Raw genomic sequence first — 26,685 nt, forward strand, 5'->3', positions numbered from 1 at the left:
CAAGCCAAATACATCTATGCCAGTGGTATTTCCACCACAAAGTACTAGCCGATTATAAACTACTAGCTGTACATTAATATGCTTATGTTAAAAATATTTCTTACTTGTCAATCACATAAGAAAAATCACGGCGATGGCATCCAGTTCTATTAAATCTACAAAAATAAAACATAATGTAGTTGTAAGGTCATTCCTCATAAATGTGTAAACAATTCTTCATTGAGCCCAGTGGTTCTGAAACTGGAGATTGTTACATAATTGATTTACTAAATTAAAGTCTCTGGGATCAGTTTGTGGCCTTAGCATTTCTATTTATAAAATCATTTTCGCAAACTTTTCTGATTTATCTCATATTTTGTGTATACTTATTAAAATTTTAGAAGAAATAAAGGAGAAGAGAATGTTCAAAAACTACAATGATCAATTAGGTAGGATTAAGTATAAGAGGTCTATTATACCACATTGTGACCACAGTTAACCATATATTGAGGTTTTGAAGCCTGCTGTGATGGCAACACACAATGGTTGTCAACTTGACTACATCTGGAATTTACCACCATCACCCCCATGGAGGGGTACATCTTTGCTTAGTTTGAAATGAGAAGATCCACTTCTACTCTGGATCTTTGAGGCAGGAAGGCACACCTTTAATCCAGATCTTTTGAGATGGTAAGGTCCACCTCCAATTTGGACCATGCCTTCTGCTGGAAGCCTATATAAGGACATAGAAGAAGGAAGCTTTTCCTCTTTGCCTGCTTGCCTCACTAGCAAGACCATTTCCTCACTGGCATTAGAACCTACTTTCTTCAAGATTCCAGCATATACTGAAGACCAGCTGAGACATCCAGCCTTGTGGACGGAACAACTACTGGATTCTTGGACCTTCCATTCATAGGCAGTCATTGTTGGATTAGCTGGACCACAGCATGTAAGTCATTCTAATAAGTCCTCTGTCTCTCTCTGTATAGATTCATTCTGTAAGTTCTGTTACTCTAGAGAATTCTGACTAATATAGCTGCTAAGACAACGCAAGTGTTCTCACTACAGAGTGATAACTATGGGAGACAATGCAAACATTAGCTAGGTTTAGTCATTCCACAATGACATCAAAACACCATGTTATACACAGCAAATACAATTTTATCTAGTAACAAGTAAAACACAAAACAAAGCAACAAATCTTGGAGAGGGTGTGGAGAAATTGGGGCCTCCCACACATGGGTGGCAGTACTGTAACCATGGTACAGCCATTGTGGGCAACGGTTTGCCAGCTCCTCAATAAATTAAAGGCCAGACTGACATGAGATCCAGCATCTTCATTCTGCAGTGGAAACCTGAAGCAATCTAAAGTGTGTTTCAATAAAAATGTGTACACAAATATTCACAGGAGGCCAAAGGCAGAGTCTCATCAAAGCTGTAACAGGACACCAGCTGCAGCCTCCCTCTCCATGGCACACATCTCCTGTGGGTCCCACAGGCCACACCCCCTTGTGGACCGAACCTCTCTCTCTTGTCACTGCATCCCAGCCTCCAGCACCAGCAGCCACTCCCCGTGGACATACTAGCTCAACAGACCAGGAAACACAGGCAACACACAGCCATCATACTCTCCAAAACGGAATACAAAGGATCAGTGAACCACAGTTGGTTCTTTGTGAAAATCAACAAGATAGACAAACCCTTATCCAAACCATGGATCTCCCTGGGAAGGAGAAATAGAGTAGATTTTTATGGGTAGACTGGGGACAGGTAGGGGCTGGAGTGGGAGGAGGAGATGAGATGGAGGGAGAGAGTACAGGGAGAGCTGGTTGGAATTGGGGACATTTGGGGTGCTGTGTGGAAACCTAGTGCAGTGGAAACTTGCTGGGTGGTCCTTAATGAGGACTTCTAGTAATGGGGGACATGGAGTCTTAACTGGCCATTTCTTGTAGTCAGGCAAGGTTGCATTCAATTGAGTTGTTAGCCAAGTGAGTCCCATGGAAATCCCCAAATAACCCAGGCTGATATTAAGGCAAAAGGTTGATCTCTGAAAACTGACAGTGGGGGCCCCTTTGCTGAGGACAACATCTACACAATTTGCTAAACGTGGAGAAGTTGAACTGGTGCCTGCATGGAGCCTTCACCCCTACTTTCTAGTCTCTTTGGTGTGGAAAGATACTTCGCAGGCTACTGAAAGAGAAATATGGAAACCAACCCAGCCACAAAACCTTTGACCTACAAGCTGTCATGCCTGCAAAGTATGCTAGGGCAACAGTGGTACAAAACTTGTTCAACCCTGTGAAGCTGTGTTATTTTGACTGTCTAAAACACCTGATTGGTCTAATAAAGAGTGGAATGACCAACAGCTAAGCAGGAGAAAGAATAGGTGGGGCTGCCAGACAGAGAGAATAAACAGAAGACAAAAGAAGAGGGAAGAGTGAGAAAAAGGAGAAGGAGAGGAGGATGCCAAGGGCCAGCCACAGAGTAAGAAATAAAGATAGACATATAGAATAAAGAAATGTAAAAGCCCAGAGGCAAAAGGTAGATGGAATCGTTTAAGAAAAGCTGGCTAGAAACAAGCCCAGGCATTCAAAAGTAAGAATAAGTCTCCATGTACTTATTTGGGAGCTGGGAATAGACACTTGTTTTGGACTAGAGCAAGCCATTTCCTAAATACTAAGATGTAAATCCATGACCTCCAACCATTCACACTTCACACTCCCACCCTCACAAAGGAAGTTGTTGTCTTCATTAAGCACCGGACCTCAGTCAAATGTTCTTGTATGTGTTGACTCAGATTCTCTACCGTTCAGAAGACAGCTTTACAAACGGGCAGCACAGTGTGCCTCATTGTGAGGATGAGGAAATTCAGACCTTGGGATGCTCTGAGGGGACCATTGGCGGTTCTGTTAGGTTATAATAAGAAAACCTATCCAGGAAAGAGTGCAGGCAGGAGAGGCCTCTCTAGCCCAGGTGTAGACAACTCTCTGACAAGGGGAAATCATGAGTGGTTCAAGTAGGAAAGAAAGCAGGGGAAGGGCTTCTCCCTCTTGTTTTCTGAGACTGTGCTGCAGACTGCTAGGTAACAGCAAACACAGAGACCGGCTTGTGAGGAGGGAAAGGGGCTGTCTTAGTCAGGCTTTCTATTGCTGTGAAGAGACACCCTGACCACCACAACTCTTATAAAAGAAAACATTTCATTGGGCGGTTTATAGTTCAGTGGTTAAGTCCATTATCATCATGGTGGGACATGGCAGCACGCAGGCAGACGTGGTGCTGGAGAAGGAGCTGAGAGTTTTACATCTGGACCTGCAGGCAACAGGAAGTGAACTGAGACACTGGATGTGGCTTGAGCATATATGAGGCCTCAAAGCCCACCCCCACAGTGACACACTTCCTCTAACAAGGCCACACTCCTCCAACAAAGCCACACCTCCTAATAGTGCCACTCCCCATGCGCTTATGGGGGGGGCGGGCAATGACATTCAAACTACCATGTGGCACCAAAAGAGATGCTGCCTCAAATGTACATGTGACTTGGCAATCGTTTCAAACTAGAGTCTAGAGAACTGGCTCGGGGGTTGAGAGCACTGGCTGCTCTTACAGAGGACCTCGGTCTGATTTGCAGTGCCCCCTTGGTGGCTTACAACTGTCTGTAACTCTAGTTTCAGGGGACTCGATGCCCTCTTCTGGACTCTTAGAGCACCAGGCAAGCATGCAGTGTACAAATATATATGCGCAGGCAAAATACTCACACACATCAAATAAAATATTCAAACTAACTGAAGCTGGACACCAGTTCCTGTTCAACTTTAGATCTCATCATGAACATGCCAGTTAGGGACTGGTGTTTTCAGCTGATGATTACCACTCCATGCACCATTTGTTTTAAAGCTTAAGAGTAAGACCCAACCAATGGACGTGATATACTTACCCTCTAACCTGAATGTGCTTATTTGCATCACATCCAACAGCAATTTCAAACACCTGGAAATGAAGTAATTTTACAAAGTGAATTCAGCAACTCGGACTCGCACGACCTGAGCTAGCTCTAGAGCCAAACACAGTTATTACATTTTAGATTAGAAACAAAGACTGAATATCCCTTATCTGAAACGCGAGGCAGCAGAAGTATCCCAGGTTTTAGAGTATTTGCATGTACCTAATGAGGTATCTTGGAGGTGAGCCCCACTGGACCTCATCTTCTGCCTCTGCCGCTGCAACCCTACCAACTCCATGCTTGCAGCTGGTGTTGTAGACTCTGCCAGCAGGCATCTATAATGTACTTCACTCACGCAGTAATTTGTCAGGGAACTGAGTAGCCTGGCATGCAACAGCTTCTCTTGCTTTGCTACTTCCGGTTTACACAGCGCTAGTCTCTATTCAAAGGAGTACTGATAGGCTACATACCAGGCCTATGGATATTTGTTTTAAACACCCTAACCTCACATGTGTGATATCCTTCTGTTTTCTTCCACGTGCTGTGATTATAGGTGCCGTGCGTTTCCACATTCCCAGTGTGTATACGAACTACCACGGATACGGTTGCTTAGCAGCCAGCACAGCGTCTGCCAGACTGTGAGAGGCTTTATTAACACAGCTGGTGCTTACCAGGAGAAACTCTTGCATTCAGTGGGAAAGGCAGCAGTGACATCATACAGACATTCCACATGGAAAAGGGCAACATTAAAAGAACCAAATATAACTCCACTGTGAGAGAGACCCTACCTCAAAATATAAGGTGGATCGAGATAACATCTGACATCAACCTTGGGCCTCCACAGTTGCGAACACACAAACGCGTGTGCCTACATGCATGTACACGTGCCTATACACCACAGATATATACATATGTACAAAATCTATTGCAGTCTGATGTGATGTGTGTGTAAGATATACATGTGTGTGTGTGTGTGTGTATATATATATATCCCCCATTTTTTGGATATAGGGTCTTGTTCCATTGTCCAGGCTCTCCCCTGAACGCTTGAACTCAATTAATCCTCTTGCTTTTTGCCTGACCCTGATTTGAAAAATATATTGTTTTTGCCCCTGAATCCCTCCATTGTTGAAAAGGTCAAATGCTTTTCCAGGAAGGACATGGTAGAATGATGACTATTTTAAAAAAAAAAGAGAGCCGGGCGTTGGTGGCACACGCCTTTAATCCCAGCACTCGGGAGGCAGAGCCAGGCGGATCTCTGTGAGTTCGAGGCCAGCCTGGGCTACCAAGGAGTTCCAGGAAAGGCGCAAAGCTACACAGAGAAACCCTGTCTCAAAAAACCAAAAAACCAAAAAAAAAAGAGAGAGAGAGAGAGAGAGAGAGAGAGAGAGGAGAGAAAGAGAGACTTTTTATTTCTTTTGCTATTCATACCTGGTAGCCAGATGCATCGTATTTAAAGTTCAAAGGTTAGCGTCATTGAATCTCTACCATTAAGAACCCTTGGCCAGGGGTTTGGGATTTAGCTCAGTGGTAGAGTGCTTGCCTGGCCAGTGCAAGGCCCTGGGTTCAGTCCTCAGCTCCAGGCACGGCCCTGCCCTTACATTTACTGAGCAGTCCATATCCCATCAAAGGGTGGTTGTACTACTCAACTCTATTGTGGTCAGGACAAATGGTATCCATCACATGATGGTTTCATTTGTAATACCCCATTCTCATCCTGGTCTCAGTGGTCAAAAATCACAAGTCCCAGAACCAGTGACCCCAGCTAGGATTAAAAATATGAATTGTCTTGCAGGTGCACCCGGAAAAGGAGCTGTGCAAAGAGGAAGCCTGCTTTCTAAGGAAACTACAGCACAGGTTAGGCATGCCGCCTTCTGGACATCTGCTTGGAGACAATCTGATCAAGAGCCTAAGAGAAACCATTTCTCTTTAGTTCAGAGACAGGACAGGACTGCTCTTGCCTCAGCTCAGGGTCGGGCCCAGCAAATTTTATTTGATGTATCTGCGTATTTGCCTGCTTGTTTGTGTGTGCGTCACATGCATCCAGGTGTTCACAGAGGCCAGAAGAGGACATGGGAGCCCCTGGAGCTGGAGTTGCAGTCAGTTGTGAGCCAGCCCATTGTGGGTGCTAGGAACTGAACCCTGGGAACTGAACTCTTAGTCACGGAGCATTCCCTCAGCAGCAGGCCCAGCTTAGGGAACAATGGGTCCCATACGGGAATTCTAGTGGCCATTGTCACTGATATGCTGGTGTGCAACATATTAGAGCTGTCATCCCTTCATGGAGTAAATTCTTCTCCCAAAGAATTAGCAGGGACACCTGGGGGCTGGCCTACACTCCTGCATGTCCAACTCTTGGTGCATGGTTGAAAGTTGACATGCTGCCTTGTTGGAGATCACAGTTCTATTTGCTGCGGGCAATGAGACCACACGACAAAGACGGCAGGCTCTGATCCAAACGGCTCACTGTGGGTCCTTTGGTCTGGCAGTTTTAACAAGAGCCTGACGTCATGGGATGGAGAAGAGGGTAGAGCTGTCTGTCTCCGGACGCTTTTCCCGGGAGGCCAATGACTTATCTGGTAATTCATGAGCATGGCTCCAGAGCACAAAGAAGGGACTCTGTGATTGAGAACACACTCTCTGTTTGGTGGGCAGGTTTTGACTTCCCTGTCTCTACCGCATGACATTCTCCTGTGGCTTAGGAGGGCTGCTGCACAATATACTCCGTTGGGTTTCTGAAGGTATCCACAAAGGTCAGGGCCAAACTTCTCAAGGCAGAAAGTCCAGACTTAGTCAGAGCTGCAGTTTTGTGCTCCAGTGCAGGTGGGTACGTGGTGCAGCTGGTGAATATGGGTGGTGTCGTATGTGTGTGTGTGTGTACTGCTAACACAGTGCTAGGCAGCAGGTACTAGCATTGCTAAACATCCCGTTTACCCCAGTTAAACCTGGCCCTGGAACAAACAGGGGCTTGCCCCGCATCCTAAAGAAGGGGCACCAAAGCCCTATTCCATTTTGTGTGCCTATGTTCCTCATGCGCCCACAGTATACTGGCTGGCTGCTGGTTAGACTGAGAAGGCCCGACAGATCACAGACCCAAAGGAGGTAAGTACCAGTGGCTGCCAGAACATCCTGCGGCTGTTTCTCACCGTGGCGCTGTCTTCTGTGCCTCGTCGTGGGGTCCCTCTGCCTGTGCCTGCTGTGTCCACTCATTCTTCAATCACACATTTCCTCTATCTTTTTCCCCCCACCTTTCCTGTCTCAATCAAAGTTGCTTTCTCTCCCCTCTGAGCTACTTGGTGACTGTGTGCTCCGTGTTGTCTCCCACCAGATGTATTTCCCTCTAGGGAGGATACTTTATAATTCCCATTACCAAGTACACAGACGGAAAAACAGAATATAATAGGATAGAGTCAACTCTTCTGGAAAAAAAGAAACAAATGAGTCCCTCTAGATGAATGAAAATGCATGATCCGTGTGGGTGTGTCTGGCAGACTCCTTTGACAAATCCTACCCTGCTGTGAGATGTTCTGTATGTCCTGTGGGAGCCCTTCTTGGGTTCCTCATGACTTTACCCAGCAGGTCCGTATAGAGGATGATTAGGACCATGGGCCTGAGTGCAGGTGTTTGAGATGGTCTGCACTTGGCTGTGCTGGGGGATGGTCTGTATGTCAAGTTGTTCTGATTGGTTAATAAATAAAACCTGATCGGCCGTGGCTAGGCAGGAAAGATAGGCGGGACTAGCAGAGAGGAGAAATAAAAGGACAAAGGCAGAAAGAGACGCTGCTGCAGCCGCCGCCATGACCAGCAGCCTGTGAAGACGCCGATAAGCCACCAGCCACGTGGCGAGGTATAGATTTGTAGAAATGGATTAATTTAAGATAAAGGAACAGTTAGCAAGAAGCCTGCCACGGCCATACAGTTTGAAAGCAAAATAAGTCTCTGTGTTTACTTGGTTGGGTCTGAGCGGCTGTGGGACTGGCGGGTGGCAGAGATTTGTCCTGAATGTGGGCAAGGCAGGAAAACTCGAGCTACACTACCCAGTTGCATTTGTTCCCATTAATTTTGATTTTTCTTTACACAATTTACCTTCAAACCTTCAAAAACTAACAGTGCCACCCTCTTGCATGCATTTATGCAATCCCACTTTAGGTGAGAGACTCATAGAAGACAGAAATCGTATCTTCTGCTTCCAAAGCAAAGGAGGCTTATCTTCCCCGTGAACCCCAGCAACATGAGACGTAGAGGGGTGAGGACTGTATGAACATAAAACGTATTATTTAGTTTATGAACCATACTTTTTTTTTGGTGTGTGTATGTGTGTGTGGTGTGCTTGTGTGTGTGCCCATATATGTGTAGGTACATATGAGTGTAGGTGAATATGCATGTGTGTACTTATTTGTGGAGGCCTTAGATTGGTATCAGGAGTCATCCTCCACCACTGTCTACCTTATCCTTCGAGGCAGAGTCTCTCTATTGAACTCAGAGCTCACAGACATGACCAGTCTATCCAGCCAGCTTGCTCTGGGGATCCCGACTCCACCATCCAAGTGCTGGAATTACAGGTGGGTTGCCATACTCACCCAGCATTTCTGTAGTTCTGAAGATCCAAACTAGTCCTCAAGCTTTTGTGGCAAGTGCTTATCTAGTGATCCACCTCCCAATCCCTGACTGTATATTTTTGAAGGAAAATAGTTGATCTCTACACCAGTCACCCACCTGTTTGGCCATCGGACATGTTTTTGAAAATTCGCTAGGTCGGAACTGAACAAGCATGAGACCCGTGTTCTTGTCCCTAGGAAAAACAATCCATACAGGTTATTGTAGAATCATGACAACAGGAGACAGATAGGAATCTGTCTTCATGGAGAGCAAATGTGAAGTCCTAGTACATGTGGGGGTTGGACCCTGTGAGGAGCTGAAGAGGCCTGGAAGGTGGCTACTTCCGGGAAGGCAGCTCTTTATAATGTCCTGTGGCAGCTCCAGCACTCCACCCACCCCCCAACCCTCTCTGCTCCTTTATATCCCATGCTTTGACCAGAGGTTGGCACAGCAGGAAACAGGAGTGAGCATCCACCAGCATTTTAGGTACTTCTCACTCCCTTTACAGATGCCCTCACTGCCTGGGTCCTGAGCTTCTTTACCTGATGCCTTGCCCTGCTTTCTCCTGAAGTGCTCCCTTTTGCTCTACAGGGTTCCCATCCCACTGGCAATACCTTTGAAACAATGAAGAGCAATTCACCTCCTAACCTCATCGAGTTGCATAATTGATTTGATTTGAACTCAAAGACAGGTCAGATATAACGCCTTTCTTAGTTACCATGTGTAACACAGACCACTCTGTGTTGGGGCAAAACAGAGGTTTCAAAGACAACAGAAACAGAGCATTTGAAAGCTTGATCCAGACGCTACTTCCTGATAAGATTTTGCTTTTTGGGCGGGGATCACGAGGGAACAGAAAATATCTTAGAGAATTTTATGTGTGGTCTACAATATAATTCTCAGTCAATACCCATAAAAACAAAAATATCGATTTTTTTTTCTATATACCGTTGGCAGGTGTGTTAGTCACTTTTCTATTTCTATGATAAAGTGCCCTGACAAAGGCCACTTAAGGGAAGGAGAGCCTGTGTGAGTTCATAGTTCATAGGGAGAGTTTATCTTGAGGAGGAAGTCAAGGCAACAATAAGCTGGAACAGCAGACTGTCAGGGAACAGAGATGGAAAAAACGCTGTGCCTGGTACACCTCTCCCTTTTTACATTCCAGGTGTCTTAGCCAGGGTCACTATTGCTGTGATAAAACACCACGACCAAAGCAATTTGGGGAGAAAAGGATTTATTTGGCTTCCACTTTCATATCACAGTCCATCAACAAAGGAAGCCAGGACAAGAACTCAAACAGGGCAGGAACCTGGAGACAGGAACTGATGCAGAGGCCATGGAGGGGTGCTGTTTACCAGCTTGCTCCACTTGGCTTGCTCAGCCTGTTTTCTTATAGAACTCAGGACCACCAGCCCAGGTATGGCACCACCCATAGTGGGCTGCCTTCCCCCCCCCCTCACTAATTAAGAACTTGCCCTATAGCTAGACCTTATAGAGGCATTTTCTCAGTTGAGGTTGCCTCCTTTCATAAGACTCTAGTTTGTGTCAAGTTGACATAAAAGTAGCCAGCACACCAGGGAATGTTCCCATTCATGCACAGTGGTCCGGTCTTCCCACCTCAGTTAACCGAATCATTATCCCCCACAGGCATGTTCAGAGACCATCTCCTAGGTAAACCTAGATCTCATCAACTGACCACTGAGATTAGCCATCCCTCGAAGCCAGAAAGAAAAGCCAGAGGGTGAACAAGGAAGGGCGACTGAGCCTCTTCTGACTACTGTATACAAGAAACATTTTCTCCCAGCTCTTCCTGGTCACTGCTCCATCATCTTATCTTTTCTTTCTTCTGTGATGTGTGTGTGTGTGTGTGTGTGTGTTAGTATGGGACAGAAGTTGATATCAGATATCTTTCTTGATCACTGTCCACCTTGGTTTTTGAGACAAGCTCTCTTACTGAACCAGGACTTCACTGATTGGACTACATTGGCTAACCAGTAAGCTCCAGGGATCATCCTGTGTCTCCTGGCCCCAGTGCTGGGGTTACAGACATGTGTAGCTTTTACATGGATGCAGGTGATCCAAATTCAGGTCCTCATGCTTATGTGGCAGGCACCTGACTGACTGAGCCGCCTCCTCAGCCCCTGATTTTATTAACGACACTCATCATCAGCATTCGGGATTATTCAATTGACTCAGTTGCTTAGCATTTGTCTTTTCCCACTGGAGATAGATTCTGATGTGTGGGTACTCAGTCTTTCTATTCACAGTTAAAGACTTTCTCTGATATGAAGATGTCTTCCTTTTGATTAAGGATATTATGTAGAGACTTTGAGTTGGGAATTAATGATAAAACATGCATGAAAATTATTAACAAGTAGCTGTTTTGGTTTGTATCAGAATGGCTTACAGGCTCACATGTAGCATGGTCCCCAGGGAGATGATGGACCTGAAGGGGGTGATGTCCTTCAAGGGGAATGTTGACCCTGGTTTCTTCCTCCTTGGCACCTGGCTCATGGGATCCATCACCTGCTCTTGCTCTGATGCTACTGCCTTGCCACAGTTCCAGAAGCAATGGGGCTCAGGGGCCTGAACTCAAAACTTCGAAATGCCCCTTCCTCACTGGATCTTAGTTGCTTCAGGTGTCTCATGACAGCTGCAAAGCTAAGCTGAGGCTGTCTTCTATTGTCTTCGGCAGTGTGAAGGAGAACCTTCAGGTCACTTGCCACTTGCATGGAGCATTTACATTTTAAAGACTGAATATTCATTTCACATACGTCTAGACATGCACAAGAATTTGAAGTTTGAGCCAGGCGGTGGTGGCACACGCCTTTAATTCCAGCACTCGGGAGGCAGAGGCAGGCGGATCTCTATGAGTTCGAGGCCAGCCTGGACTACCAAGTGAGTCCCAGGAAAAGGCGCAAAGCTACACAGAGAAACCCTGTCTCGAAACCCCCCCCCCAAAAAAAAAAAGAATTTGAAGTTTGGACATTTGAAAGGGTGTGAGTTCATTTAAATGAAAGAAAACATAGGCATGAGAAACGCAAGTAACATTTTTAAAAGTCATGCTTACTCTAGCTTGAAGTAATCTTTTACTAATTCGTAGTTTGTTGTCTGAGAAAATGTTGTATACTGAAAAAGAAAATGGAAAAGTTTCTGTAGAGCAGAAAAGGTGGAAATGAGCCCTCAAGTTAGTATCATCTAGGTTTGCATGTCTAGGTACACTACAATGGGCTTCGTGTTCACCACTGCAAACCAAGTTTCTCTAAGACACATTGTGTACTTTTAGACATTTAAAGATTTGAGTAAGAGAACTAATATACTTGAGATGTATTTACTCTGTGTGTGTGTGTGTGTGTGTGTGTGTGTGTGACATGTGTAGGGGTATGCATGTGCTACAGCATACATGTAAAGGTCAGAAGGCAACTTGCAGGAGTTGGTTCTCTTCTGCCATGTGGATTCCTGGGGTCAAACTGAGATCATCTGACTTGGTGACACATGTGTTGTGCCCATGTGTTCCTTGTTGAAGCCAGAGAACAAACTCAGGTGTTGTTTCTCAGGCACCATTTGTGTTCTTTAATTTTTTTTTTTTTTTTAGATTTTATGTGTATTCGCCTGCATGTATGTATGTATGTATGTATGTATGTATGTATGTATGTATGTGTACCCCATGCCTACGGTGCCCTCAGAGCCAGAAGAGGGCATCAGGCCCCCTGGAACTGGAGTTACGGATGATTTTGAGCTATCACATGGGTGCCGGGAATGGTACCCGGGTTCTCTTAACCACTGAGCCGTCTCTCCAGATTGCCCCCCCCCTCGAGGCAGGGGCTCGCTGTCACTGACGTGGAGCTTATCAAGCAGGCCAGGCTGGCTGGTGGTGAGCCATAGGGATCTGTCTGTCTGTATCTGAGAACATGATGCTGGGACTGAAAGTGTGTGCTACCAACACTGAGTTTTTTTTTTGTTGTTGTTGTTGTTGTTTTTGAAATGTGGGTTCTGGGGATCGAACTCACGTCCTTGTGCCTGGACCACCTCCTTCGCCCGGGTTAATTATCTCACTGAACTTCTCTCTCCCCAGCACTTGGCATTTGCCACTGCAGTGCTCTCGTTTTTTCATGGCTCCTGGTTTCCTGAGCTCGGAAGACCAGGGGGTAAGTTTGCTTTCTAGTACTCTTCTCTGAACCATCTCACATGTCTTCTCTGCTTCATTGCTCTGCACAGAGTATTTGCCAGAACCCTTTCTTCTCTTGTTTCTGAGTATTTTTAAAAATGTTCACCCGCCTTGTGAATACGCCCTTCTGGAATTTCAATCTTCCACATTTTGTGTATTGTATATCGACAATTAATATATTTTAATGTATAACAATACATTATATATAATATAATAATAATGTAATACTGTATGATGATATGTTGTGTATTAATAACACTGTATAATATTAAAATATAATATGCAATAATATATACCTTATGTTTACATCTATTATAGTAGATGGTTTGGAAATATGGTTGCAATAATTCTGCACACTCTGTGTGCATACTCCTCTACAGTGTGACATAACTTGTTTGTCTAAGAGGTAGTCTATTTCCTTGGGTATTAGATCCCTCCAGAGGAACAGAAATAACAGTTTATTAGATTGACTTACATGATGTGGGCTGGGTAGTCCAACAGTGGCTGTTCTCAAGACTCTGGAGTCAGTAACAGCCTGGTGGCTACTTTTAAAATGGGGTGTTTTTGATTGGTTTACACGATACAGTCTAGATAGTCTGACAGTGCCTGTCCTCATGTTGGAGAGGCTGAGAGGCCAACAGCGGCTTAGTCTAGGAGACTGGCAGTCTCAGCCATCCCAATCTGGTGCTGAAAGCCTGCAGGTTTCCTGGAGATCGGCAGGTTTTCATTCCATGTGGGAAGGACAAAGAATTTGGGTTCTGATGTCACCAATAACAGCGGTAGCTGCGGCGACAGTGGTGGCAGCAGGAACCGGGTAGACAAACTCGTGAGAGAGAGAGCAAAGGCAAGCAGGTAAAAGCCAAAGGTTCCCTTTCGGGCTTGCTTCTATCTGGGTTGAAGCTCAGATGCCACGGAAAATTCAGGCTTCCCATTTCAATTAACCTATTCAAGAAAACCTCTCACAGGCATGCCCAGGAACTAACCTAATCTAGATAATTCCTCCCAAGTGTGCAGAGACAGGTGGACCCCTTGGGTTCACTAGTCAACTAGCCTAGCCCACCTGTCTAATGACACAGCCTATCTCTCGAGAAAAAAAGCTAATGTTTTTTATTTATTCAACCCAAATAAAAAAAAAATTAACTTACCATAGTTTTAGTACAGAGTCCCGAGGCAATCTCATAGGAGAGGTCTTGTGTCCAGGTTAATATATTTGGGCCATAGTGTTCTATAATAACAGAGAGACCCAAATTTTCTTTGTAGACTATTTGAGTCCAAATTGTCAGGGTTTCTCCTTTGTCAATAAAGTAAAAATCACTAAAAATATTGTGTTGAAATGCCAGATATGGGCATCGATCGTCGCTTTTGTAAACTGAACTTTCTATCTCCAGAAATAAGGGGTATTCCTGTCTCTGCATGAGGTAGATTTCACTAAAATATAGGAGATATACTTTGGCAGATCTGTTGAAGTAAAGTGCTGACTTTATTGTGCTGTTTGCCCATAGATGTAACTTAATTATATTTGTAATGTCAGTCTTGGAAAAGAACATTACATTATTTTCCATTTTTACCAAAATACTCCCAAAACGATCTGGAAAAGAGAAAAACATTTATGTTATTTAAATTTTTAATGTGTGTGTGTGTGCGCACAGTGTGTGTGTGCATGCATATGCTATAACGCACATCTGGAGATCAGAGGACAATCTATGAAATGTGGGTCTCTCTACCTTGTGGGTTCTGGGGATCAAACTCAGAGACTGTCAGGCTTGGCACCGAGCACTCTTACCTGCTGCGCCGTCTCACCGGCCCATCTTAAGTAGTCATAAATCCTGTTTTTATTGAAGTATACTTTTAATAAAAATAATTTCTTGTATAATGACTATTTATCTTGAAAAATTAGAATGAACAAGCATTAATTCCTACCTTTGAACTCATATGAGGACTTAATTCCTGAGTACATTTCTCTTCATATTCACTATACCTCTTTTATATATCGTATCACACACACACACACACACACACACACACACACACATAGTTTTCAGTAAAGAATATGAATATGGCAAGGACAGGACTATTAGGGAGGATAATGTTACAGTCAGATCTGTGTTTTCTTCAAATTTATACCCTGGAGCCTGCACCCCCACTTCCTGGAGCCTTCATCCCCACTTCCTGGAGCCTGCACCCCCACTTCCTGGAGCCTTCATCCCCACTTCCTGGAGCCTTCATCCCCACTTCCTGGAGCCTGCACCCCCACTTCCTGGAGCCTGCACCCCCACTTCCTGGAGCCTTCATCCCCACTTCCTGGAGCCTGCACCCCCACTTCCTGGAGCCTGCACCCCACTTCCTGGAGCCTGAACCCCCCACTTCCTGGAGCCTTCATCCCCACTTCCTGGAGCCTTCATCCCCACTTCCTGGAGCCTGCACCCCCACTTCATGGAGCCTGCACCCCCACTTCCTGGAGCCTGAACCCCCACTTCCTGGAGCCTTCATCCCCACTTCCTGGAGCCTGCATCCCCACTTCCTGGAGCCTGCACCCCCACTTCATGGAGCCTGCACCCCCACTTCCTGGAGCCTGAACCCCTACTTCCTGGAGCCTTCATCCCCACTTCCTGGAGCCTGCACCCCCACTTCCTGGAGCCTGCACCCCCACTTCCTGGAGCTTGCACCCCCACCGTAAATACATTGGGGATAAACAGAGCCTTTAAGGAAGTACTTCTAGTTAAATGAGGCCACAGGCAGAAGACACTAATTTAGTGGGACTGGCATCCTTGAAAGAAGAATATACCCTTCTGGGAGGTCTCTCTTTACACACACACACACACACACACACACACACACACACACACACACACCAGTTCCTGTGAGGACATTGAGGAGGAGACTGTCTGTTGGCTCACTGGAATTCATTCCTGATGCTGCCTTGATCCTGGACTGGCATAGATATGAGGAAATTTATGTATCTTGTTTCAAGCACTCAGCCTATGGCATTGTGTGGGTCGTTCTAGAAGAATAAGGTATTCCTGACTGGATGGAGAAATCCCCAGCTTTCTCACCTTAACAGAGACTTTGCCAAAAATAGGATAGGTCTTAGGCAACACTCAGAGACGACTGGTGAGAAGCAGGGAGGCGGATTCATGGAGTTAGGTTCATGATACTCAGTGTATCTTAACATTTGCAAGCAGAGTAATTAGTAAATCACTAATTCATAAATTACCATAAATAATATACTAATTGAATTTGCATAATCAGAAATGCATGCAGTAGATCAAAAAGTGGAAGGGAGGAAATGTGTGTAGGGATGACATAACATCTTTTTGGTGAATGATTAAGCAGTTATAGGATACATATAGTATGAATCTGCATACAATTAGAAACCTCTCCAAACCAGACAGTAGATGGGGGGGCAGGGGGGGAGATGGCTCAGTGGGTAAAGGTTCCTACCACCAAACCTGATGCCATGAGTTTGGTCCTGAGATCCACATGATGGAAGGAGAGAAGCAACTTCTGCAAGTTGTCCTCTGACCTCCACGTGCACGTACTCACCCCCCCTCCCCCGCCCCAATGAATAAAAAAAAAAAAAAGCCAACCAGAAAAACAGGCTGTTTTAGGGCAACCTTAGGTGTCGGTTCTCACCCTTCCACTTCGCTTGAGATCTTTTGACTTTTATTGCTCACTACTGTGTATACCAGGCTAACTGGCTCTCGGGGTTCTGGAAGCACTCCCGCCTCTGCCTCCTATCCTGCCACAGCGATGCTGGAACTACACACATGCACTGCTGTTTCTGGCTTGGCATGGGTTCTGGGGTTCTGAACTCAGATCCTAATAAAGTGCTTTACTGGTCCTCATTTATAGCTCTTAGTGAAGACAAAGACGGGAAAGAATGAATTAACTGATCATGGCGCTTGAGAAGCAGAGAAAGGCCACTGAAGTCACAGAGAAGGAAGAAAGGGAAGGACTGCTCATGAAGAAAGGTCGAGAGGAGGGAACTAAATGAAAGGAGAAACTTTGGTAGATAAAATTGAATTTTTTTTCAAAAGGGGGAAAAAAAGCAAAACAGAAAAACAAAAATCCTAACAATGTTTTGCAACAAGGGAGAGGAAGAGTCTGGAAAGTAAAGATTACAAGTAACCTGGAGTTACAGGCACGGAAAGAAATGTGAGGGTGGGAGAGAGACCTGGCTGAGTCTAGACGATGAGGTTTCCAAAATGTGGCACGAGCCTCTGAAAGTGCCTTGAGCAGGGTAGAGTGATCATCCGCGGGGGTGGAGGGGGAGAGTGGGATGGGACACATTTGGCAATGGTGCTCAGTGACAGTGAGACAGGCCGGAGACAGATGGCCATCTCATGCTGTTAAGATAAACCTCATTGACATATTCCTCATATAGACCATCTAATAGGATGACTAGAAAGTACACACAACGGCCAATAAGCACAGACTAGGTTTAGTTCTTGTATGTAAGAACTCTACATAATAAGATGAGATTCACACACATCCCTTCTATCAATGGTACCCATCAGATACTGTAGGAAAGCAGAGGTCCTTCCACGGTCCTCCCATGCTTTGGAGGGTGTCACTCCCTTTGTGACTGACTACCTGTGTTCCTCTGCTCTTTCTCTGGGGCAGTCTCTCTGCTCCCTCGCTCTTCCCACTCACCGCATCGTGTGGAGGCAGCTCCTGACTCACCCTTCTGTTCCAGAGCTGCTCCTGACCCATCCTTCTGTTCCAGAGCAGCTCCTGACCCACCCTTCTGTTCCGGAGTTCTTCCAAGTTACAGTAATATATGCTCATTTTGTTTTTAACTTTCATCATCCGAATGCACTATGTCTTTGATTTTTACATTCAGTCTTTGACTTTTTCCCCCCTGCTTGGTCCCATCTCTTGGTGATGCTTTCCCTTGTGTTTTTATCTCCTATGCTTCTGTTTGTTTTGTTTTCCCAAAATCTCACTTTCCTTGCTGGATTTCCATGTTGGTTTCCTTGTCTTATATCCACTTCCTTATTTCATTCACTTGCTTGTTTGAATTCCCTTTAAGGTTACTGATTTAAAAAAAAAAAAAAACCAACCAAAAACAAACAAACAAACAAAACTAGATTCTTGAATCCTTACCAGCATTTCAGCTACTTCAGCACCCTCAATTCAGTTATTGAGGCGTTTAGAGAGACTGCCTAATACTGGCATGTTTTCCCCTTTTATTTCATCTGGGCCTCCAATCTACGGGATGGCGCTGCCCCATTCAGAGTATGCATTTCCCCCTTAATCCTACCTGGAAATACTCAGGGGCTTTCTTTACTAATGTCCATGCTTTACTAGTCATCTCTTTCTTAGTCAACTTGACAACCACGATTAACCATCAAAGTCCACTGCTTGTCAATTTGGCATTCAACCTCCAACCAAAATAATCCACTGTTGGATCCCCCCAGACGCCATAATGACTGGGTCCCTTTATCTTCCAACCAAAACACACTGAGATTCATCCCAGTCTTCAAAGTCCAAACAGTGTTCAAACTCCCAAGTTTAAAGCTTCTTCTGAGATTCAAGGCCAACTCTTAGCCACAAACATGAACAAATTATATACTTTTGAGGCACATTAGCACAGAATAAGCACTCCTATTCCAAGAGAGAAAGATGGGGAAAGAAAAATGGGAAAGCTGTCAAGACGAATGTTGAATCCTACAGCAATATTCCCAGTATTCAAGGCACATTGTGGTGGTGGGATTCGGGCCCCAAAAGTCTAGGGCAACCGCACTGGGGTGGCCTTGTAGTCTTCAGCCTGAATGGCCTCTCTCTTGAGCTGGCTCCACAGCCGTTCCTGGCAGGTATTCTACATTCCCGAAGGCTTCGATACCCTGGCTTCTCCAAGGAAGGTCAGGCTTCTCCCTCATAGCTCTGCTCATCACTTTTTCAGGGACTGCCTGTCGGGACAACAATGATGTCACACTGCCTGGCCTCACAGGCTTTCTTTGGGAATTTTGATAGACGCCTCCATGACCCCATTAGCTCCTGCAGTCTGCATGCCTACAAAACTGGCATCAAGCGGACGAAGCCAAGGTCTGTTGCCAATTTCGGGGTTGGCCAGGCTCCCTTGGACCACAGCCACACTGGCCTCTGAGTACCTATGTGACTGAGCATAGTGAAACGAACCTTGAGGAACAACTTCTGAGGTCTTCTGTACCAGCAGGGTACCCTGCAGGCTCTCTTTTCAAAAGGGAAAACCTCTCAAACGATTTTATTCTTTGACACCTTTGAGTGTGCACTGGGTGAGGCCTACCCAGTCCCCAAGGTAACTTTTCCTGTTGTGCCAAAGACAAAACACATGGCTTCTAGTTAATGGTGGCAATTTCTTCAGAAAGTAGGCCTTCCTCAGTCTTACGTTCCCATGGACCTTTCTGTGCAAACAGCAAAGTCGTCTATTACTTTTGCTCCTTGTTCTCAAGGTGAACCTTATTAAAGCAGCCAGCAAAGCCTGTAATATAGGCTGCCTTGACATTCCCTTCACATGATTAATTTGCTTTTTTCTTTAAAATTCAGCCTCTGGATATGGGCAGTCTCTGGACACGAGCAGAATGTTGCCAAGTTCTTTGCCAGGCTGTAACGTGGATGTCTTAATTGGATTCCCAAGGGGCCCTTATCCCAATCTCTTTGCCCGTATTTCTTTTCTTTTCTTTTGGTTTTTCGAGACAGGGTTTCTCTGTGTAGCTTTGGAGCCTGTCCTGGAACTCACTTTGTAGACCAGGCTGGCCTCGAACTCACAGAGATCTGCCTGGCTCTGTCTCTCGAGTGCTGGGATTAAAGGCGTGCGCCACCACCGCCCGGCTTCTTGCCCACATTTCTGCTGACAGTCTGGTCTTCTGAGCTCTCACCAGAACTGGCCCACTGAGCTTGGTGTACAGAGCCGGAGAGGCGATGGCCCAGCAGTTGAGAGCGTTCTGGCATGGGCCGCTCTAAACTGCCTGTACTTCCTGCCTGTACTTCCTTCTCTGGCATCCCAGACACCTGCACCCGTGTGCTCACGCCCCACCACACACACTCACATATATACATAACTAAAACAAAGTAAAAATAAGTCTTAAGCCTCGTATGCAACATTCCAGGGCTTCTCGAGCCTGTACCTCCAAACTCTTCCAAATTATTCCTACAAATTAGTCTCGGAGGCTTAGGAACTACAGTCAAGCCTGGCTACGTCAATGACTGTATCTGTCTGATACCGTTTTTTTTTTTTTTTGGTTTGGTTAGGTTAGTCATGTTCTCATTATTGAAAGAAACAGTTTAGGAGGAGGAGTGATTTTGTTTTGACTTAAGGGTGGGGGGCGGAGTCTCTAGCGAGCTGACTCTCTGACTTCCGGCCTGAGTAGATAGATACTCAACATCACGCCAGCCAGAGCGTGTGAAGGGGGAGGCTGCTGGGTTTGTGGTAGGCAGGACGCAGAGGAGCGCCTGCAGTGGCTGGCTTTCTCCTCGTACCTCTTTGACTTCATTCAGGACTCCAGCCTATGGGACTGTGTGACGATAGTCAGGGCAGGGTCCCCCACCTCCTTTAGCCAGCCCTCTCTGGAAATGCCCTCACAGACGTAGCAAGAGGTGCCTTTTTACCAATCTCCTTAGGCACCTTTCAATACAAACATCATGGCTGTGTGAGATTTGGAGTGCCTGCTGCTCATCCACGTAAACGTGTTAGGAAGGCGGCAGGAAACAGGGGCAGTGAGATCAGGCTGGGGCTCCTGGCTGCAGGGCAAACCACAAGGATCAACAGAGCCCAGAAGTCAATACAACAAGCTCTGGGACACTTGGCTATTCAGAAGTTATGATGCTGAGGATAAAAAATAAAATAAAGCCGGGCGGTGGTGGCGCACGCCTTTAGTCCCAGCACTCGGGAGGCAGAGGCAGGCGGATCTCTGTGAGTTTGAGGCCAGCCTGGTCTCCAAAGAGAGTTCCAGAAAAGGCACAAAGCTACACAGAGAAACCCTGTCTCAAAAAACCAAAAATAAAATAAAATAATAATAAAAGTAAAAAAGGGCTGAGGGGCAGAAGCTGGTGACACAGGAAGGAGGAGGGGGTGGGGTGGGGGAAGAGGGTCCCTAGAAGCCAAGTGAAAAGGCATTTTAAGGAAAGGGGATCTAAACGTGGGGCATCAGGCTTGCGCAGCAAGTGCTTTTCCACATGGACTCATTTCCTTGGCCTGGTTCTGTCTTTTCAAAAGATGAAAACAGAGGCATGCATGGAGAACACAGTATGGTGGACAGGAGGAGGAACTGGACAGATGTGTCCGTGAGACAAGCAAAGGCAAAAAAAAAACCCCAAGAACCAAGAGAAAACACCCCCACCCCCGACCCCCTAATCCCAGGTTGCGCAGAGGAACATGTCCTGCTGGCACTTTGATTTCTGGCTCCTAACTAGCTTGTAGGACTGTGGCCTGGAGCTACAGCTCAAGATACTTATTGTGTGAACCTTAGGAACATTAGACAGTATAATGCTTCCAGAGGCAGGCGATCTCTCAGAGTTCAAGGCCAGCCTGGTCTACAAAGTGAGTTCTAGGACAGCCAGGGACTATTACACAGAGAAACCCTGTCTCAAACAAAACAAAACAAGAACAGTACAATACCTCTTTCTCTGACAAATATACAAACTGCTTCCTTAGCATCTGCCAAGCACGTGACATGAAACTTTTGAGTTTGCCATTCTGCTACATGGGATCATGGCCTAACGCTGGTCAAATTTAAAATCTATTAAGCTCTAGGTGCTAAATACATGCCAGTAACCATCAAAAGAACCACACACTGGAACATTTACAACCTCTACATCATCAATATAACGAAACCCAGAATACTTTTTAACAGGGTTGAGAATTCCTCACCTACGATGACGTTGTGGATTTTGCTGCCATCCGATAAACTTGACAGATTCTCTTCTCTTTCTTTTGTTTTCATAGTCCCACTAATAGTGAAGTTTTTGTAGTAATAGTAAACCCTGTGTGCATCCCACAGGATTAAGTCTGGCAGAGCCGAGTAGAGAAAATGCGCGACTAAGTTGCTGCTCATGGGCAGATCTAACTGGAAGTCCTGAATCGTCCACTCTGTGGAATCCTCGTTGTAGAGCAGCATGCGGGTGTGCTTGGTGGTGGCAGAGGGGGGGTAGTGGTGCAGGATCAGGGCGAGCTCCAGAGGGTGCCACGTGTACTCCACACTCTGGATCACGACGGTGTCGGCGGGGTCGAGCTTGAGAGCAGCTTTCAGTCTTGCACTATCCATTATTTTCACAAATCTAAATTCAGAATATCCAAGGTAAAATTCACTTTTTGTCCATATGGCAAACAGGCTCTTTTTCCTTGAGCTCTAGAAAAGAAAAGAAAAAAATCGAAAAATCTTCAGCGACAGAGAGTGGCCTAGCAATTCCGGTCTTCTATTTTTCCTACACTTGACAGTCAAGAGTAGAGGTTGGGAGAGTAGCCCCATGGCAGCATGGATGCTTGGGTTCCCAAGACCCTGGCTTCCATCCCCAACACCAAAAGTAAAAAAATAAAAAAGAAGTAATCATCACGTTTTCTTTTAGCAATATTTCAGAATAATACTTTGGCACTAAAGTCCATTAAATTAAAAAAACATGTCATATTACGTATCATGAAAAGAGATAATTCCATTAATTTTTCTTATGTTTCTAGCAATAGAAAGAATAGATAATATTTTCCTTCAAACTTTCAAATACACAGCCTTTCCTTGCCCACTTATCACTCTTACTAAGCATGGTGGTGTATACCTGTAATCCCAGAAGTTAGGAGATTAAGGGAGGAAGATTCTGAGTTTGAGGCCAGCCTGGGCTACACAGTGAGACCTTGTCTCAATAACAAACACACAAACAAACCCAAATATCCCATGACCATGAAAACAACAGTAAAAATCTTTAATTTTTATCATTTTATACCAGTTATCTATGTGTTTCTATGACACTAGGCTACTTAAAGTACAATACTGACAATGTGTTATAAGATTTATTGCATATTTAGAAGTAAAATATGAGACCATACAAAGGACTGGGGTATAAACACAAAGACACAGTCATAAGGTCCTACAGTGTTGTGACATAAAATTAGACCCTGATAACTTAAAGATGATTATTATAAATCTCAGCATAGCAACTAAAAATAGTTTCTATTTTTAAAAAAGTCTATATGAGACAACATAAAAATACTAAAAAAAATTTACAATTTAGTTAGAATGAGGCAAGAGTGGAGAAACAAAGGACCGAAGAACTGGAGTGATAGACAGACAGTGCTGCTGTTGGGAGGTGGTTCAGTGGTAGAATGGTTGATTGACAAGGATGCACAAGGGCCTAGATCAATCCCTGGGAGAGGGGGAAAGAAGTCAAAATAGTGGTCTTTTATTCCCCCCAGATTTTTTTTTTGTGTGTGTGTGTGTGTGTGTGTGTGTGTGTGTGTGTGTGTGTGTGTGTGTCTGTGTGGTGACAACATGCTCACAGGTGTTTGGGTGCCCAGGGAGACCAAACAAACACATTGGATCTCTCGGTACTGAGCTGTAGGCCTTTAAGAGCTGCCCATTGTAGGTGCTGGGATTCAAACTCTGATCCTCATGATTGAGCAACAAACACTCTTAACCACCGAATAATCTCTCCAGCCTTCCAAATAGTAGTCTTAATCCAGCCATTAATAATAGTTAACACTACATCTAAATAGATTCTACTCAAAGGCAGAGATTATCACCATTATTTAAAAAAAAAAAAAAACACAAAAATTTGTCAAGTCTATAAGAAGCTCTCCTTAAATACAAAGACACAGAAAGGGTGATGAGAAGGAAAACATGAGCAAGAAATATTTAAGAGCCAGGGGCTGGGTGTGAGGTTCTGGGTCCTAATCCCAGCCCTGCAAAAGAAAAAAACAGGATGTCTATAAAGAAGATTAAAGTGAAATGCCATTTCACATCCACTAAGAGTTGAAATGTTGCCGGGCGTTGGTGGCGCACGCCTTTAATCCCAGCACTCGGGAGGCAGAGCCAGGCGGATCTCTGTGAGTTCGAGGCCAGCCTGGGCTACCAAGTGAGCTCCAGGAAAGGCGCAAAGCTGCACAGAGAAACCCTGTCTCGAAAAACCAAAAAAAGAAAAAAAAAAAAAAAAAAAGAGTTGAAATGTTGAAAGATCCGATACGCCACAGTTTGGTTAAGGCAGAACCACTATGAAAACAAATCTGCTATAGGTATTTTGTAATTACTACAGCTTTTGAAAACAATATTGGCATTGATATGTAATAGAAGAAAGGCCCTACTATGTGGTGATATTTTATTTGTGCTGAAATGTGGTGATATTTTATTTGTATGTTAATAAATAAAGTTTGCCTGGAGATCAGAGGTCATAGCCAGCCATAAATAGAAGTCAGGTGGTGGTAGCACATGCCCTTAATCCAATCACATGGCAGGCAGAGTCTCCTGTGTTCAAGGACACAGTCAAACTGGTGACACACACCTTTAATCCCAGTACCAACCACAGGGACCTGGAGGTCTGTGTAGACAGGCAGTGACGAGGAAGTGAGGTGGCTGGGTTAAGAGCCAATGAGAAGGCAGAACAGCAAGGCAATAAAAGTGCAGGTTAGACAGGAAGAAGCTGGTTCTCTTGGGAAGCTATGGTGATGTGGTGAGCTAAGGTTAGTTGGTGGCTATCACTCTGATTTCTATGGCTTTCACCCCTGTATTTGGCTCTGTGTTTCTTATTTAATAAGACTGTTTAGAAATTTGTCTACACTACTATGGCATCCCTTCCTATCCCTCAGCTACTTCTTTAATGTGGAAACAGAGATTTGAGACATTTCTTCTTTTCTAATACAGAGATTTGTCTTCCCAATTTCTATGATCAAGAACTCTAACCAAGTTGGGCAGTGGTGGCACACGCCTTTAATCCCAGCACTTGGGAGGCAAAGGCAGGCAGATCGCTGTGAGTTCGAGGCCAACCTGGTCTACAAAGTGAGTTCCAAGAAAGGCACAAAGCTACACAGAGAAACCCTATGGGGGGGGCAAACAAACAAACAAACAAACAAACAAAAAACCTCTAACCAAAGCAACTCCAAGGGAGAAGGATTTGGGTTTATTTGGCGCACAGTCCCAGGTTACAGTCCATCACTGTAGGGAAGTCAAGGCAAGAGGCTAAAGCAGTGTTCTATCCACAGTCCAGAGCAGCGGCAGCCAGAATGAGCGCATGCAGACTTGTGCTCATCACTCTCCCCACACATAACACTGTTCAGGGCGTAAACCTAGGAAATGGTCCTGCCTACTTTTAGGCTTGGCCTTCATCAATTAACAATAAAGATGGTCCCCAGAGGCCAACTTGATAAAGATAATTACTCAATAGACTTTCCTTTTCAGGTCTTACACGTAAGTAACCCACATAGATATTGTGAATTCAAACTCCTAAGTGACTGTGAGTGGGCTGCATTTAGGAAATCCAGAGGGAAACACTTAAAAAATATTTCTTTTATTTTTGAGATTATAATATACATAATTTCCCCCTTTTCTTCTTCCAAATCCTCCCATATCCCCTTCTTGCTCTCTTTCAAATTCATGATCTCTTTTCCATTAATTGTTGTTACATGCATATATTCTTAAATATAACTGTCATTTTAAAAAGTATCCTAGGGTTTAGAACATTTAATTTTTAGATTTATTTATTTTATTTCATGTGTATGAATGTTTTACATTGATACATGTCTGTGCACTCATATGCATGCCTGATGCATAAGGAGGTCAAAAGAGGGCATTGGATCCCTTGGGACTGGAGTTACAGATGGTTCTGATCTACCATGTGGGTGCTGGGAATCAAACTCAGGTCCTCTGGGAGAGCAGCCAGTGCTCTTAACTGCTAAGCCAACTCTCCAGCCCCTTCTCTTTCTGTAACAAAAGCTGACATAGGTTTGGATGTGTTAGGATCTCTTTGAAGGTCATTATTTTATGCAAAAAAAAAAAAATTGTTCCAGATTCCCGTCTTTGCTCTGTCCTAAGGCTTTACCTCCTGGTATCTGAACTCTGACTGTCAGAGGTCAGTCCCAAGGATAGCTAACATGTTGGAATTTGCATCTTCCTCTGGGCCAGTCTGTTGGGACAGTTTTTTTCCTCCCAGAATTTCTCTTCCTGTGAGGACATGTGAGGAGGTGGGAATGGTGGTGTATCCCTTGATTCTTGTCTTCCTAAAGGAATGAATTCAGTCAAGACGTAGGCTAGGCAGAGGCTTCTGTCCTAAAGCATCAGTGTAGTTGGTAAAGCTAAGCAGAGCACCCCAAAGAGAGAACAGAGTGGGCTGCCCCAAGATAGGGAGCAGCTTGGTGGCTTCTGTGTTGTGGATTTATCAATTTTGTATGAGTGTTTAAGAGGTGAGTGTTAGTGCAGCCAGGCTCTTTAGGACCTAAGCAGAGAATGTTGTAAGAAAGCCCGCCCCATCTTTGCTACCAGGAATAGCCCGCCCCCTGTCCAGGACTCAAGGCAACTGGAACTGTAGTCACACATCATTTAGACCTATCCTTCCTGGTCAGCTTGGCTATTTCATACATTTTAATGTTCAACTCATATATTTGTTCTTTACGGTAGCATATTTCTTTAGGAGCCCAACAATGTAGTTAAAAGAACACTTACATTTTTTGTGCAATATTTATGTTTTATGGTGAGAGTGCTTTGGTATCTATTGTCTATAATATTGTGGTAATTTGATTAGCTTTTGAAGGCACACAGGGTCTTAGGGGAACATATATGGGAGTGCTTTTGTCCCATATATATATATATATATATATATATATATATATATATATATATAGTATGACAGCATTGGTCTGCATGACAGCATACAGTATTTTTTTTTTTCTTTGCCACCGGGGATGCATCTTTACTGCTAAGAGACCTCAGAAATCTGAGAGATACAGCTGTCTACATCTTTAAATAAAGTAACTGTGTCTATAGCCCCCTATGAGCTTGAACATGCTGGATCACATATGGCCTTAGGAACTATGTGGGGTTAA

The 26,685-nt window shown here is 44.7% G+C and overlaps 1 protein-coding gene across 1 annotated transcript in view; it reads right to left on the reverse strand.

Annotated features, from left to right (window-relative positions):
- Nucleotides 1-26,685, reverse strand: part of Catspere (catsper channel auxiliary subunit epsilon) — a 119,095-nt gene that overhangs the window by 31,597 nt on the left and 60,813 nt on the right. The window contains exons 10-15 of the mRNA XM_028865499.2: nucleotides 21,538-22,015; nucleotides 13,832-14,274; nucleotides 11,589-11,647; nucleotides 8,636-8,711; nucleotides 3,914-3,966; nucleotides 105-155 (exon numbers count right to left, since the gene is read on the reverse strand). Of these exons, the coding sequence (XP_028721332.1) occupies nucleotides 105-155; nucleotides 3,914-3,966; nucleotides 8,636-8,711; nucleotides 11,589-11,647; nucleotides 13,832-14,274; nucleotides 21,538-22,015 (1,160 nt within the window). The remainder of the gene's footprint in view (nucleotides 1-104; nucleotides 156-3,913; nucleotides 3,967-8,635; nucleotides 8,712-11,588; nucleotides 11,648-13,831; nucleotides 14,275-21,537; nucleotides 22,016-26,685) is intronic.

The sequence above is a fragment of the Peromyscus leucopus genome, chromosome 15 (assembly GCF_004664715.2).
Source record: "Peromyscus leucopus breed LL Stock chromosome 15, UCI_PerLeu_2.1, whole genome shotgun sequence".
Lineage (NCBI taxonomy): Eukaryota > Metazoa > Chordata > Mammalia > Rodentia > Cricetidae > Peromyscus > Peromyscus leucopus.